The sequence below is a fragment of the Camellia sinensis genome, chromosome 12 (assembly GCF_055761805.1).
Source record: "Camellia sinensis isolate YWXY chromosome 12, ASM5576180v1, whole genome shotgun sequence".
Taxonomy (NCBI): Eukaryota; Viridiplantae; Streptophyta; class Magnoliopsida; order Ericales; family Theaceae; genus Camellia; species Camellia sinensis.
Window position 1 is genome coordinate 88,455,077 of NC_138972.1, and position 17,530 is coordinate 88,472,606.

Here is a 17,530-nt window from a genome sequence, read left to right on the forward strand (position 1 = left end):
AATGTAGTCCTTCCTTTTCAATTTTTGGGAAATTATGCATTTATCGCTTGTACACATAATTCTTTCAATTGTAAGCTGTGTGAACTAAATGCAAAATTTTGATGTGTGTCCTTTCTTTTGTCCGTTTCAAAATCTGTATATGTGTTGGGAAATTCTGTGTTTTGTTGTCTGTGTTTACGCAAAATTTTCAGGTTAACAGCCACATGTTGCAGCCGTTTGTTTGTGTTCTTGTAAATATTAATTGGAATACTTTGCAGGAATTGTCATCATTGCATCTGATGGATATTGGTCACCTCGCACCAACAATGTTAGTTTTCTCCTTCAAGACTTGCTATTAGTTGGTTTCGTACATATGTTTGTAAATAAACAAAATCCATCACCAAGGAATACGCTGAATTTTTTTTGGGATCAATTCTTACAGCAGTCCATCTACTTTTGTGTTTGTGTTATTTGTTTTGCACAAATTTTGAATGGCCTCGCTTTGCATCATCTGCATGTGAACTTTTGTTTCAATTATGTCCATTTGATTACAACTCTTCCCTGTTTTCTATCAGAAAATATGCATAGACGTGACAATTGTACTTTTTGTTGTAGTCAACTTATAACTTTACTGAACTTATATAATCTCAATTAATTGACATTACAATATTTGTTATAAAAATCACAAACAACATTAGCAATTTGACCAAAATTGTCCAGGAAATTTAAAATGGAGTGTCAGAATTGAGGGAGTTTAAAGTGCATCGATTCAAATTAGACAACGGGCAAAATGTGTTCACCACCCCTGTAATTTTCCCTTCAATCTAATTTGTATGATTTACTCTTTCATAAAGGGGAAGGAAAAGATTGAAGACAATTGCTGAACAACATATCCAAATGTCTGACACTATCGCTGGGTCTTGTCGAAAGCGGCCAGTTGCACCATTCATTTGTTACAGGTACTGGTTGTTCATTTTGACAATATGGAATTACATTTTTTGTAGTGAAACTACGTGCCTTGGCGAAGTTCAGATTGTGATGTTTGAAATTGGTTTCGTTCCGCATGTCTGAAAATGTTTAAATTGGTGTCGATTCAGTCCTGGATGTACAAAAGGTGTCTTATGTGGATTTCAGGGCCAGCTTGACATAAATACTTGCATATATATATATATATATATATATATTCATATTTAAGATTCGGTGATGATAAGCTTCATGATGCTTGCATGCAGCCGGCAACAATTCAAGGAAATGCAAGGGCCAGACAACACTCGACGAAAAATGGTGAGTGTCAAAATCTGTATTCTCTATAATACGCTATGATGGAAACACATGACTGGGTTGCTATGCACACGTTGTATTCAATGGTTGTAGTGGGCTTGTGATTGTTTTACGTTTGTAGGATTGTAGCATGTAATAATGTCACCTTCCTATTGTTTTCGTAAATTTCAATTCGTTGTAAAAGTCGAGCTACGTTTTGTCGCTGACTTTTTCCTGCAACTGTTATTTGTATTTGAAATCTTATTTAATTACCAACAATGCACGCAGATTGCGTTTGGCATAAAATTGTAGTTACAGTTATTTTGGACTCATAGTTGTTACTTGTCTTGTACGTCTGTCACTTTCGTGGTTAAAGAGTAGAAAGGAGATTGGGGAAAGGTGGAAGGCACTCCCCTCTGATGAGAAAAAAAGGTTTGCCGAATTGGCTAAGGGGAGGGCCGAGGAACACGCCAAAGTAGTACCATGTGCACCGAAGTTTGAAATGGTCATTACGTACTTCATGTTTTCGTAAATGCATTTGGCTAGGTCCTGCTTTGCTGACATTGTTGGTTGTATTTTTATATTAATTTAAGGGTAAAAAATGTGCAGGGTAAAAGGCAACTCCGCATATCATTGAAGTCAATTGTTGAGCTAGTTAACCGGTTCAACGAAGCACAAAAGCAGGCAGTCATTGACATTGGGTTTGCTGGCCTCCTAGGGATGAAGTGTACACGTATAGATCACGACTTGTGCGCATGGTTGGTACAGAACTTCGATCCTGACAGTAGTTCATTGAATGCTCATGGTCGTCAAATCAGGCTCACCTGTAAGGCAGTTAATGTTTTATTGGGAATACGGTGTGAAGGCGATGACGTGCAGTTGGCTGGATCATTAGAAGCATATCCCAATATCTACGATGAGGTTGGAGTTGTTAACAAAGTCATTCCTTTGAACAAGTTGAGACTTTATCTAACCGAGACTGATGGTGCAGAGGACGGATTTCGGAGGAAATTTGCGCTGTACGTCTTGGGGGCCATGTTGTGTCCTACCACAATGACCGCCTTGAATCCATCGTTCATTCATGCTATGAAGGACGTGAATGGTATGCGAGCTTGTAATTGGGCAAAGTTAACACTGCAATTCCTTCACAATGGTGTTCGCAAGTATAAAGGTCATCGCGGTGCAACTGGATGTGTTTTCCTGCTAATGGTATGCCAATAACTCGATTGTTTTTTCCATTCTCCCGTTCATATGTTTCATGCATTGTTCTGTCATGGTTCAACAAATTGGCCTTGATTGGGACATACAATGTTACCTGCTTTGTGAGTACGACAAATAACACTCTTCCTGACCAAGTATGGTACTCGCAGAAATATATTTTCTGTGAATACCGTCATGAATTTAAGAACAAAGAGTACAGGGCAAAAAGTATGACGGACCTCAATAGAGGAACCAATTTGCCTACGTTGCGAAGAGGAGAACATAATTGATTGATCTTCATCGGTTTGGAATAATCAATCAGACACAGAATGACACAGGAAATATTATACACATTTGTAGGCAGAGTTGAAGAAGAATATACAGAAGAAACCTTGATAGGACCATTACCAAACCAAACGTATTGATTCTGGGAAAGGTCTTTTGGGTTGCAGCCATTCATATATACAAACATGTACATAACTTTTTTTTTCTTGGTCTCATCAATAAAGTCCTTGGTTTACTGTACATTTTTTTCCCAAAAAATATTGCATGATATGTGCCTATAAAGTTGACAGCATTGTAAATAAAATCGGTATTCTATGTACGTTCCGCTGCAAAATTTAAAAGAATGAATGTCATTGTTACTGAATATAGTTGATTTTTGTGGAAAGAATAAATTAATTATGGTGTGCCCCTTAATGTCCACAGCTATTGTACCTTGATTGTGTTTGTCTGAGCTCGACAAGTACGTCAGCTACAACGCGGTCCACGCCTCAGCTTCATGATTGGGGTGATACCCAAATACGGGAGACACTGCGACATATCAGAAGGAAGCAAAATTTCCCAACAATTGCGGTAAGCACTCCAACCACTGTGCACATTTAACACCATCGACCCACTTGTCTTCAACATACAATGTCAGACTTCATTTGTACATTTCTATGATTAGGTAGAGTTTGATTACAGTAATGACGAAAGCAACGCCGATGATGCTGACATTGATGCATGCCATGTCGAGAACCAACAAAAAGGACAGTACGATCAAGTCCGTATGAGCAATTTAGAGTCCGACATTCGCGAACTGAAGGAAATCATGAAGCAAGTTCTCCACAACCAAACAGATTTAATGGAGATGTTTTGACATTTCCAAGGCAAGCAAGTTGTTGACAATGACAAGGTAATCTATCCAATCATTACGCAATTTTGACACAGTCGAGCCACATCATTTGAAGATGATTTATAAGACTAAGTTCATGAATGTGTATGTATGATTAGGTGGAAGGCAATGATATGTGTATCATTAACCTCTCCTCCAATGTTGCTGAACTGGAGGAAATGCTGAAGCAACTGCTTCAACATTTCAGTTTGGGCTGCAATGAACCGTTCACTGAAGAAACCAATTTAGGTGAACTGAAGCAAATGCTACACCACCTCATCAAAGATATATTCTCTAGACCACAACCGGCAGGCGTGGACAAACAGGGTGTGGACCCTACTGTTGGAGTCGAGGCGCATGACGATGGCGTGGTCAAACCATCTGAAAAAGTTAACCCAATGGAGTGTAATATTTCAGATGTACAAGGGGTGGATCACCAACAACAGAATTTGAAGGGAACCTTGGCAAGGGACAAAAGTCATTTCCATGATGAACACAAGCTGAACATCGAAGAAGGTGGGGAAAACCAGAAGAAAGGAGGCCTTCAGTCGGGGGAAACATATGAAACTGAAGACAAATATAGTCCTAACCTTCAGTCAGTGGGCGTGAAGAACGTGGCGTGCGATGTGCATACTTCTCCTACTAAGCTTGGCCAACCATTGGGAGCAACTGGAATCGTTAGAGGAAGTGCAAAGGGAAGGGGAAGAGGAAGAGGAAAGGAAAAATACGCGGAAGTGGAGTTCAAGCCACTGAGGTCGGGGATATGCAATTGTGCATCGATAGCAAAACAAATAGTGGAGTTGACGACATCAGTTCACCTGTGAATGTTGATGGTGTGAATAAGGTGAACAAGGTACAAATACTACCTTTAATGCCCCACAAGTTCTGAATACCCAATTCATGCCCACATTAATAATGTGAATCACTAATTTTACAATCATCTGTGTTGTATTGTACTAGTTGTCAAATTTGCAGCTATGACTGCTGACATATGTTTGTACACATTTGTAACAAACTTCGCACCAAACATCACAAGTTGGGAAAACTCTGAGGTTCACAGTTTATACATCATTTCACGTTATTTTTTATGACTACCGACCTTGTAATGTAAGCTTCAATTTTTTTTATGAAATGTGTAGTGTTAGTTGGCTGTTTATTTTTGTAAGACTCATTGAGGATGTTTGACAGTGAAGGGTTGTTATCGGCGGAGGAACAAAAACTTCTCCACTATGTATTTGACGATAGCAAAAATGAAATGTATTGTTTCATTTAGTACTTGCAAATTTTAAATAACAGTCCACTGTGAAATAACTATCGTTCTAAGGATCATTATTGCTTGTAGGGACATTGTTGTTTCCATGAATCTTCATGGACGGGCATGTGAAGTTGGTACCCGGCATGACATTCGCACGCTTAAACCAGGGTCGTGGCTATCCGACACTGTAAGTGTTGGCTGCGCACATATGAATCTGCGTTTTTCAGTACCCCTGAACTTAGAAACCTTTCTAATCAACTTGCCTTGTGTCTTACATACAATGTTCCAGCCAATCAACTTGGTGGTGGTGCAATTGACTAATCGACAGAGGGATTTACACAATGATGGGAAGCATACTGATTGGTTCTTTCCCGTATATCTGTCGGTAAGTAAGTGTTTAAAGCTACGTTGTGTTTTGTGTATGACATATTTTGACAAATGTTTCCGTCAATGACCTTTATGCATTACACATGCAAACTTTGATTCTAAATAAAGATACGCAACCTCTGCACCATGAAAATACCGTCACATCATTTTTTGGACATGACAGATACACTGGTGCGATTGATGCATGCCAGAGGGTAATATCAATGTTCATCCTGTTATATTAAAACGAAAATATGAAAGCCATTACATGTTTACATGGCCTCTAAACAAGGTCTGCCCTTGTGTTTGCGTGTAGATTTACATGCCTTTCAATTACAGAGGAGTGCATTGGTTGTGCGTTAAAATTGATATGGTGGACCGTGTAGCCTACCCATTTGACTCGTTCCCATCCAACCGACCAAACAAAAAGAAGCTAAATGCGGCAAAAATTTTGGTATGTCCTGGTGCATTTCTCAACATTACAACAAACTTGAACATCCTTTACATAAACCAACTTCAACCTTGTGGAACAGGTTCAAACTATACACGACTTTTTGCGACTACACTTTGGAAATGATTATGTTATAGACGTGCGTAGCTTCCACCTCCGCATGTTAGATGAGAGGCCAGTACAACAACTAGACGAGTAATCCACAATCCCTCCCTCACATGAATGTGTATCCTGTATGACTGACTTAACGAACCTACTGACATTGATGACAAATTTAATGTGAAATTATTTTTGTAGCACGTTTGACTGTGGGATGTTCGTCATCAAATTCATGCAGCAACCTGATTTAAGCCCCGGTCCACACAAGGTACATTCTACCGCTTCTTTTTCATTTGTCAATCAAATCCTTCATTGTATGTCCTGCAATTTTAACTCATTTGTTTTATGATCTTTCTGTACAAAGTTCCATCCCTCTGTGCGTCATAAGTTGTTGGCTGACATCGTTATGGATGTCAATAATGCAAAAATCGCAGAGTATCGGGAGTGCCTTCATATGAGCAATGCCACAAGCTAGGCCAGTGATGGGAATGGGCTGCCAGTACGCCAGTAATTTGGGTGGCAACAGGACTTCACTAATTTTTTATTCTTTGATTTCAATATGGATGTTAATTATGGCTCCCCAGTATTGTTTTTGCTGGACGATGTAAAGATGGACTAATTGCAAAGTACTATTTTGTTTATGCATGTTTCTTGTTCGGATGAATGCGACTGAAACAAATATAATTTACGGCTGTTTTTTTTACTCATATTTGGAGTAATGTACTTGCTACCCAATTTGTGAGCAAAACTTTGATGTTGCAACTGTAATAGAAAAACAATTTGAAATTTTTCAAAATAAATAAAAACTAATATAATTACAAAATAAATTTATAATGAAATTTTGTTACTGGCTGCTGTCTTAGTTGTATTTTTTATTTGTTACCGAAATGAATTTATAATTTAATTACAAAAAAGGAAAAATTAATTTTCAGAAATGAAACCAACCACATTATGAATGAAAACTCAACTCTTTGTAGGTAAGTTATATATCAGCCCATTAGCACATATGACTCCACCCAAAACAAAAAGTGCAACGTCTTACAGGAAAGGTTAAAAAAAAAAAAACAAAACTACATATCTGCTGCATCATCAGCAGCGTCTTCTAAAGAGGTGTCCGTACTGTCTGATTAACTGTCCTCATCCATTGTCTTATCAGACTTTGCATCGTCCGCCGCCAATTTCTCATCAGTCAGCCAATCAATGTTCTGCTTCATAGCGCCGACTTGCCGCTCCAAACTTGACAATCGTGTGTCCACTTCATTCAGCCTTTCGTAGATATCTTGCAACTGCTGCAATACAGGAGCAACATGAGCTTCAACAATAGCTTCAATCTTGTTCGAATCAGACATTTTGTAGGAATATGTGTATGGTTTATTTTACTTACTACTTTTTCAAAGAAATGTACAGATTCATAATATTACACAACACTATGCTGTAAGTATTTGTAAGATATGGTACATGACTTGTATGTTTTCAAAAGACCTCATGCATTGTGACATACATTGTATTAATTTCTCAAACTGGCCGAATTCATCTTGCACAAATTCGTTCCTTCTTGCATACACCAAGTCATCCGTTCAGTACCCCTGGTCGTCCATTATTTGGCATTTCCAACACATATGCATTGTACCTTCCATCAGTAATATCCCACTGTCATTGATTTCCACACCCACAGTTTATCATACATTCACATTCGTCATTTGCATTTGTGCCCCAACCCAACTTTTGGTCTACCCCAACCCAATTACATGTCTACTCATCCATAAAGCTTAGCAAAATTCATCTTATCAGATACATATGCCTTTCCAACTACACCGAACCTATTAACTGAAATATTCAAAATAATTAATTTGCTTTTACTCAGTTTGGGTAGGTGTTGCCACCAAACAAATTGTGTTCACATCTTTAAACCTACCACCAATGTATTAATGACTACGGGTTTAAGGTAACTTAACATTTACAACGAACCACAAAACAAGTTTGCAACTAGTGTTGTTTCCTTTGCATTTGGGTTTGTTTTTGCGTCCATATATTCTTCGTCAACCTACGAAAACAAAGTTGGACTTAATCAACAACCGTCACACCTATGGATGCACACCACGGTAAATGCGGTCATAGACAATCACTTGCAAGGGCTAACAGCTCCCGACCGAAGTCACCAGAATTAGATTATGCAAGTGGGTATATCGATTCCTTCGGTGATCAACATTTCTTTGAAATAGGATTCCCACTGTGGAGTTTGGAACCTCTACGGGATTACAATTGCACCCCAATACAAGATGCTAGCCTGGGGAAGTATTTTGGAATTCCAGTTTCACTGTTTGCCAAATGAGTTCAGTGTGAACACCACTGTCGATGTGTTTTTGTGAAGGTTACTAAAGCCCGATCGGTTGAAATGCAGCGGCAATTCCCTCATGTCAGCGAGTCCCAAGTTAGGCATCGTTTGCAAAGTGAGATTGATCAAATAACTCGTCGACTCATTAGGCACTCATGCATAAAGGACGCAAAGGCAAAGTCGAAGATACATGGATCGAACCTGGCATCTGCGATCAAGCCTATAATGGACGATCCTGCACTGGTGTCGGACCTTGACCTTTCAAATTACTCAAACTCCGAGGTTGTTGATTTGAGCGAGGATTAGGAGACCTCAACATGTGTATGACATAGTAAGCGTAGTGTTGTAAGATGCCATCATGGAGCGAAAAAATACGACTTAGAAACTAACAAACCGTCAAACTCTGCTAACCATTTCAATGGTGCATGTGTTAATGTCTTCATCATTTCCGCTTTGTTGAAGGTATTTTTTTGGGTCACCATTATCGACTAAAAGCTGTCTTATGATTTTTGTTGGTACGATGACAAGGTAATTTTATTGTAATGTCATTGACCGATATCAGAAGCTATCATTAACCTATGTTTTGTTGATTACTTCATGTTTTGTGAATCGTTGAATATGGACAATAAGGTTTAGTGTCAGAATCATTGAATGGAATCACAAGCTGTAATTACAAAAAAAAATTGTGCACCACCGGCCAATGGTCTCATACACTCCAACATCAATATGGGCACAAATGTTTTGTTTTTTCAAACACAACGGTTGTATGGAAACATACCCCATGGGGTCAACCTATGCATTAGCAATTTTTCTCCCATTGTGCATTGTTATGAACTAATCAACTCCCCTTCAAACAAAAAAACATACAATAGACCATTCAGAAACAGAGTATTGATATTCATTAATGAAAAAGTCAGCACAATGGTGAAGAAATGTACCGCGCATTCTGTGCAATACGAAAGAAATTGCAAAATACACTAGTTTAAGATATGGGAAAGGGAATGGCTAGAAGCTAGAGGCCCCCATTCTGATTGAGCAGCTGCGAGCATGGCTTGGCGTGGGCAGCTACAGAACCAAAGCATCAAAAACCAGATCTGCCAATTCTACTTTAAACTTGCTAACGGATAATAGTTGAGACCACAAATAAGTGAAACAGATACTAGTTGATAGATAACAGATCTGCCAAATCTATTCATTACAAACAAACCTGCAATAGATAACAGAAGTTGTTCATTACAACCAAAGTTCATGCACCCAGATAACAGAACCTGCAACAGATAACAGGCCATAGATAAGTGACAAAGCACCCACAAAATTCAGTCATCCACAAAGCATCCACAAAATTCAGCCACATAACATCCACAAAAATGAATCCACATAACATCCACAAAATTCATCCACAGATCTGCCAAATAGCATCCACAAAGCTCTAACAATGAGACCAATGTTTCCCAAAATTCATTCGATAATAAAATTATAAGTTACATCATAATAACTTATAAAATTCATTCTGTACATTCATTCCATAATAAAATTCATTCCACAAGGCTATTAAGTAAGTTACATCATGAAGTACAATACAACCAAAACTGGTACAAACTTCCATTCAATTTCTCAAAATACAAAAAAGTACAAAAGTTACATGATCAAGTACAAAATGATAGAAAATATAATGAAATACACCATCGCTTTGATATTATTTTCTATCCTTTCAAGCCTTCGACCATGGTCATTTTGCAAGTCATCAAGCCTCGTCCTTACATCGTTAAAGTCTTCTACTGTTATAGCATCACAAGCTCTAGTGTTGGAACGGATTGTGGACGTAACGTCTTCATCATCTTCAGCCACGAACTTGAAGTAATTGCAATGGGGAGTGGGAGTGGTACCCTACAATGCATGACAATCAGTTAGTTGAATACGACAAATATTAATGTGACTAGTAAAGGATTAAAATTTTCAATACATACTTACATATTTTGATGGGCAAACAAAAACAAACCCCCTTCATTGCCATTCTCATTGGTTCTTACAATATGTATGGCAGCGGTTCTTCCATAATTACACATCCTCGTTTGTAATCTTATGTTGCTAATGTTAGAAGAAGAAGCCATTTTTTAAATCTACATACATGAGAAATTTGTAGTGCTCTGCTATGCTTGTGTTTGATGGGGTTAATAGCAATTCTATTTGAATTTGAGGGACAGAGTGTGTCTTTTCTAAAAATATCTATTTGTTCAAACTGCCATGTTTAATAGCATTTGAACAGAGGTTACACAGACTAAATTGTTAATAGCATTTGAACAAACCGCACAGTTCAATGTCAGTCATTTTCTTCAGTTTCAAACATAGCATTTGTGATTAATTACACACATGTTACACACATAGCATTTTCAAACTGAACAAACATGACAGTTTTACAAACATATCAATTCAATGTCAATTCAATTATTAATCACACATGTTACACAACTATTATCAACAAATCATACTGAAGTGAAATGATTATGGGCAGATTGTTGGAGAGTGTGATTCAACTAATAGTTATCAAACTGAAATAGTTATCAACAAATCACACGTGATTTTGAACAAAGCACAATGAAATACTTATCAATAAATCAGTAATAGTTATGAACATTTCAGTTTAATTTGATAATAGTTATCAATGTTGATAATAGTTAATTCAATTCACGTAGCTAACATATTAGTTGATAGCAGTTCATTACAACAAATCATGCGTGATTGACAACAAATACACCAAAATTCAATTATCAATCACACATTGAAAATTACACAACTATATGCATTTGTCCAACTAATTATCAATCTGCATAATCATACTATGTTCTGCAAAGATGTGATCCTTTCATTTTATGTTCGATCACTTTCTACATAATCATACTACATTCTGCAAAATTTATACTTTAACTCTAAAAGGTAAATGCATATATGTTCCTCACAATATGTTCCACATTTATCAATCATACCATTTATGTATCTGCATAACAGTAATTTTGAAAGCCCTAATTTTTGACGCCCTAATTTTGAAAGCCCTAATTTTGGAAGCCCTAATTTCCAAATTTCAAATTTTTTTGTCAATCACAACCCTAACTTTTAGATTTCAGTGTTTGGATGATGAACCTGGTTCATTTATGGCTTGAAAGCCCACGTTCTCTTCAACAAATTCCTTCGCTACAGCCGATGATGGTCACGATGGAGCTATGGTTCGCGAAGCCAAGAAAATAAGGGGTACAGCGGTGGGTTGGATTTACGAGTGGGTCACCGTCGGGAGTGGTCACCGGTCAGGCTGGGTTCAGTGGAGGAGGAGTGAGTGTGAGAGTGAGGGGGAGTGAGAGTGAGAGTGAGATTGAGGTGAATACTCTGTATAACCTGTACAGCAGAGCAGGAAAATGAAAATTTGTATTTCTTTATTTTAAAAAGCCAAAAATTCACTAAAAAAATGAAAAAGCCAACAACTCAGACAAAACAGTCAAAGATTTTATTTTTTTTCTCTACTTTTTGCATATCTTTTCGTAAAAAATCAAAAAGTCGTCCCAAACATACTAGTTTTTTCTAGCTTATATTTTAGCCAAATAGCCAAAAAATTTGTAAATCAGCCTGTTCCCAAACGAGCCCAGTCTCCACTTTAGTCATGATGCAGGCTAGATTGTAATCTATCGGACTATTAGTCTTGGGATACATTGTCCTGGGATTATTTTGTTGGACTAAATTTGTATCTTATGTTTGTTTAGTCATGGGATTAGATGTCTAGATTGGACTATTTTTAGTTATCTAATGTTTGTTTGAAATATTATGGAGAAGGATAAATGCTCAAACGACTATTTTATCCTTTTTTAATTGTTTGCTAAGTAATAGCATGGTGGTTAAAATAGACATTTCACATAATAATCCCATGGGATACCAATCCCATGGTTTCTATCCCACCCCCCCCCCCATGGGATAGGATAGTCCCATGTTTGTAAGACTAATAGTCCGGGGAGACTATTAGTCTGAAGCAAAAAAAAAATGAAACAAATAATGGACTATTAGTCCGATGGGACTAATAGTCCAATTCCACTCCCTAATCCTTCAAAACAAACACACCCTATGTCTATTAAAAATCATGTTCATCGGATATCGCTAACTATATGATCAAATCTGTTTTGTATAAAAATAAAGGATGGTGTTATAGTTAACGGTTGAAAGAAAACTACTCCGATCAGATAGCTATCGATATCCGATCAACATGATTTTTCATAGGCATGTAGTAATCGACGAGTTGTGCACATTAAATGATTCAGATTATCAAAACGGGTCCCGTGATGGCCCCCACGGCCGAACAACAATGTCCAATGCAATGCCCAATATTTGTGTATTCAAAATACATTGGGATTATGATAACCTCCATAGATGGGATTAGTAGTCCCCCATTAGAGATGGTATTACATATATATGTATACCCTTCACATTTGTTTATTACATATATATATATACATATATATATATTGACAAATTCTGTCAGACACGGATCTTAATACACCCTTTAATCCATCCATTGTTTCATGATTCACACAGTTTGCCCTCTTTCTTTGGACTGCATAAGCGGGGATTGTAATCTACCAGACTGTTAGTCGTGCGATACATTGTCTGTCGACCGGTCGGTTCGGGTGTATTTGTATCGTATGTTTGTTTACTCATCGGATTAGATGCGAAAATTGGAGTATCTGTAGTGAATCAAATGTTTGGTTCGACGGACTGGATAAGGATAAATTACAGATTTATATTTAATTCATAATACTAAATTTGTAATTTATAATTCATAACTGAACAACACAAAAAAATTAAATTCATAGGGTCATACGAAATTTAATTTTTAATTTATAGGCCGAAAATTTAATTTAACGTTACCCTACCTTACGCTACGCCTCGTTTGTGAAAAATAAACAAAAACCAAAAAAACAAGCAAAAATAATTAATAAGATAAAATGGCACGTCAAACCTATAATCAGTGCAAATTTAAGTCAAATTATCTTATTTAAATCACATCATCTTATTTAAGTCACATCATCTCTCACACACATCAATTCAACCCCAACCCAAATGGAACCCATATTTCACAAAAAGTCAAAAAGTACACTTTTAGATTATCCCAAATATTTAGGGGTTGCTTGGGATGTCCTAAATAAGTGCACTTTTTGACTTTTTGGACTAAAACGTTGAGGAAAAAAATATGATTGTTTGGGTTAACTTTTTGACTTTTTGTGAAAAAATGTGTATTAAAAAATTGTATAAATTAGTATGTAGAGGAAAATTAAGATTGTGAGTTGTGCAGCCGTAGTTTTTGACTTTTGGTGAATAGTGATAAGTTTTTAACTTTTTTGAGTAACCTTTTGACTTTTTGGCCACATGCCAAACTTGGCCTTAGGGGTTGTTTGGGATGTCCTAAATAAGTGCATTTTTTGACTTTTTGGACTAAAAAGTTGAGGAAAAAAATATGGTTGTGTGAGTTAACTTTTTGACTTTTAATGAAAAAATGTGTATTAAAAAATTGTATAAATTAGTGTGTAGGGAAAAATTAGGATTGGGAGTTGTGCAGCCGTACTTTTTTACTTTTGATGAATAATAATAACTTTTTAACTTTTTGAGTAAGTTTTTGACTTTTTAGCTTTTTAGGCACATGCCAAACTTGGCCTTAATGGATAGTGTCACGTACGTTTCTGTTTCCCTCTCAAATTTGGAACAAAAACCAAAGTTGGCAGACAAAGCCTATGAAATCCCACAGAGGCAGTACTTTTCATGATGACCCACATGCCGTAGCCTTTCTAATCTCACCAACTCATTTCCATTTCCCACATACAATTTCGGCAACTTTACTGTCCCTCCTTCTCTCTGCATTTCGGTTTTGCTGTCCATCTCCAGTAACACACTCTCTCTTTGTCTATCTCTCTGTCTCTCCATTTCGACTGTGCCAGCGTGCCGACGGTAACACTTACCATTTTCTCGGGCATGTGTGAGTCTGTCTATTTTTTCTTTCGGAGCACATTATTATTATGACTTGTTGTGTTCCACTCGCACGACATTACCATTTCTCAACTATTAAACTGTTCCTCGTTAGGTCATTGAAACCATACGTACGATTAGGTATACAAACTACACGGGTGACAAACTTATATTGCCATTGAGGAGTTCCATAGTGACAAACGGTCTTGGTTGAGCAGTGTAGCCGGTTTTTTATTTCTCTGGATGAATGTAAGTTGCGTATGGGTGCTCTTGGGTTAAATGTCCCATGTGGCCTTGTTTGAAGTGTGCGTATTGGTTGTTGTTTCTGGCTTGAAGTCGTCAATACTATAAAACGAGTACAACATATGGCCAATTACTTTTCGTAAAACAGTGGCATGCCATAGGTGCATAAATTAACAACAACATATCACACTTGAACAATAAACGAAAAGTACCACTCGTACAATGTACGTACGACTGAATGGTCCGTTCATTGTAAGTTGTTAACATTGAATTTCGTTTTGTTACAATTTGGGAGTAACGTTCTTTGTGCATCCTTATCAATATTGCATGAAATTCTTTTCAGGAATTATCGTAATTGGATATGGGCGATATGTCAGACAATGCGACGCAACTGTGAGTTTATGTCGTTCACTATTTCATACAATTAGGTTTGCAAGGATATGTTCCATGTACGTACTAAATTCCACGGTCTGTTCGTGTAGGACATTTTGTGACGGTATGTACTGTCATCAGGAGGTTGTGCGATTTGAGTTTCACACATTTGCGATAGCCTCAAATTGCACCATGAATTTCGTGTAATGGATTAAAACTCTATCCATTTCGTAGCAGAATATGTGCACATACAGCACATGTCACGTATTCTACGGAGAGAAATTGTGAAATCCATAATTGACTGAGTTATACTAAACCACTTAAGTTAATAATTTTCGGTCACAACGGAAAACAACATTACCAATTTCACGAAAATGGCACAACTTTTCAAATGACAAGGCAAGATTGACTGCCTTTAAAGTTAACCGACGAAGATGATAGAATGCATAAAACGTACATACCACAGATGTAATTTGGCCTTCAATAAAATTTCATTTACGCCGATATTTGTTACAGGCAAAGGAAAACATTGAAGCCAAGTGGCGAAGGTTCACGAATCAAAACGGTTGACATTACCGAGCCCCCTCGTCGAAAGCGGCCAGTTGGACCATTTATTTTTTACAGGTTCGATCCGTGTCCTTGAAAGCGGCTCATAGTATGAATCCCTCTCGTCAGAAACGACTGACAGTATTTTTGCACAATTGTGCATTACATATTTTGTACTCATAGTTTGCACCTGTGCAAATTTCACTTTGTACTCACAATAGATTAAGATTTTAGAGACCAAAAATAAAGGCCAAAATAATTTCTTACAAACCTAATTGTTGTTGCAGAAATCATGTGGTTATTATATTTTTAGCAACGAAAATTGGACATTATTGATGCATTATTATGTAGTTGGGACCAAATTTGTTTGTGTCACAAATTGGTCCCTAAATGTCAATGCTTGCGATTTGTGTACATAAATGTATATATATCCATCCATATCTAACATATACTTATGCTAAAATTCATAATGGTTGCAGCCAGCAATAATTCAAGGAAATGCGAGAAACAGACAACCCCGGACAGAAAATGGTTAGTATACAGACATGTACTAAGTAGGGTACAGTGATGGAAACACGTGACTACTGTGATAGCAAAGTATGGATTTCTATTCCATGTGCACACCAGTCATGTGCTTCTATTGTGTCACATTCAGCGATTTCCAGCAGTCATAGACGCCATATTGCATGTTCTTATAAACTCCGATTATTTGTAAAAGTCCATGTCCATTTTTATTTCAAATGTGTGCGAAATAGTAATTTGTATGTGCAATCATATGTAAATACCACAAAATGTGCACACATTGCGAGTGATACAACTTCTGGTGACAATTATTTTGGACTTACAGTTCTTATTTGTCCTATATATACGTCACGTTGATGTAACACTTACAGAGCCGAAAGGATATTGGGGAAAGGTGGAAGGAACTCCCCTGTGATGAGAAGAAGAGGTTTCAGGACATGGCTAAGGCAAGTGCCAAGAAACTGGGCGAAGAAGTTGCAAAGAAATCTGCAAAGGTACTTACGTACTTAATGTTTTCATAACTGCATTTGGGGAGGACCTACTATCGACACAATGTTGGTTAAATTTGTGTATTAATGTTCACGTTAATAACATTGCAGAGTAAAATGCAAGTCCGCATATCATTGAAGGCAATTGTTGATATCGTGAACCAGTGTAACGAAGCACAGAAGCAGGCAGTCGTTGATATTGGGTTCGGTGGCCTCCTCAGGTTAAAGTGTACCCGTATAGATCATAACTTGTGCTAATGGTTGGTACAGAACTTCGATCCCGACACGTGTTCATTGATTGTTCATGGCCATCACCTGAGGCTCACCTGTGAGGAAGTGCATGTCTTATTGGGTATATGGTCAGAAGGCAATGACGTGCAGTTCACTGGTTCAATAGACGCATATCCCAATATCTACGAAGAGGTTGGAGCTGTTAAGGGAATGATTCCTTTGAAGCAGTTAAGAGTTTATCTGACTGAGAGTGATGGTGCGGACGACGAGTTTTGGCAGAAGTTTGCGCTGTATGTGTTAGGGGCCATGTTGTGTCCTACCACAATGACTGCCTTGAGCCTATCGTTCGTTCATGCCGTGAAGGACGTGACCGGTATGCGGGCATGTAATTGGGCAAAGTTGACACTGCAATTCCTTGTCAAATGTGTTCGGAAGTATAAGATGAAAGGTCAGCGCGAGGCAACTGGATGTGTTTTCCTTCTAATGGTAACGTAATCGACCATTGTTTGTTTGTACCATGCCGATTACATATTTCATCCATTGTTGTGCATATGGTTCAATAAAATGGCAGTCGTTGCGAAATACAAACTTACCTGTTATTGAATAGCATGACAAATATACTTGTACGGGTCACATTTTTGTAACTAGAAAGAGCTTATCTTTTAACCGGAAAGCTGCATGGGGATTCTGCCATCGAGACACATAAACACATAAATATGATTGTGTTGTAAGTTGTATGCATTGTTAACGAATATGGATTATTTTGCTCGAAACTGTATACTAAATATCTTTTCCCCCTTATAATGCAGCTATTTTACTTGGATCATTTTGCCCCTCCCTGTCAGAGTACGTCGGCTACTACACGCTCTATCCCTCAGCTACATGACTGAGGTGATGCCGAAATACGGGAGATGCGGCGACATATGGGAAGGAAACAAATGTTGGAGCAATATAATGGGTCATTGAACACACCAAAATTAAATACTAAACTATACCAAATTCAATCAGAATAATGGCAAGTCCAGGTATC

At 37.5% G+C, this 17,530-nt stretch overlaps 1 protein-coding gene across 1 annotated transcript; it reads left to right on the forward strand.

Annotated features, from left to right (window-relative positions):
* Positions 1 to 6,450, forward strand: LOC145804618 (uncharacterized). Its single transcript, XM_082899168.1, has 5 exons — positions 1 to 307; positions 834 to 938; positions 1,212 to 1,263; positions 5,965 to 6,034; positions 6,131 to 6,450. The coding sequence occupies exons 1-4, from the start codon at positions 102 to 104 to the stop codon at positions 5,971 to 5,973; spliced, it is 372 nt and encodes a 123-aa protein (XP_082755294.1). The 5' UTR covers positions 1 to 101; the 3' UTR covers positions 5,974 to 6,034; positions 6,131 to 6,450.
* The last annotated feature ends 11,080 nt before the right edge of the window (positions 6,451 to 17,530 follow it).

Excerpts from the sequence above, each read along its gene's own strand:
- LOC145804618 (XM_082899168.1), top strand. The coding sequence starts at position 102 with ATGTGTGTCCTTTCTTTTGTCCGTTTCAAAATCTGTATATGTGTTGGG. Across the intron at positions 308-833 it reads GGTCACCTCGCACCAACAAT|GGGAAGGAAAAGATTGAAGA; the intron begins GTTAGTTTTCTC and ends TCTTTCATAAAG. Across the intron at positions 939-1,211 it reads GCACCATTCATTTGTTACAG|CCGGCAACAATTCAAGGAAA; the intron begins GTACTGGTTGTT and ends GCTTGCATGCAG.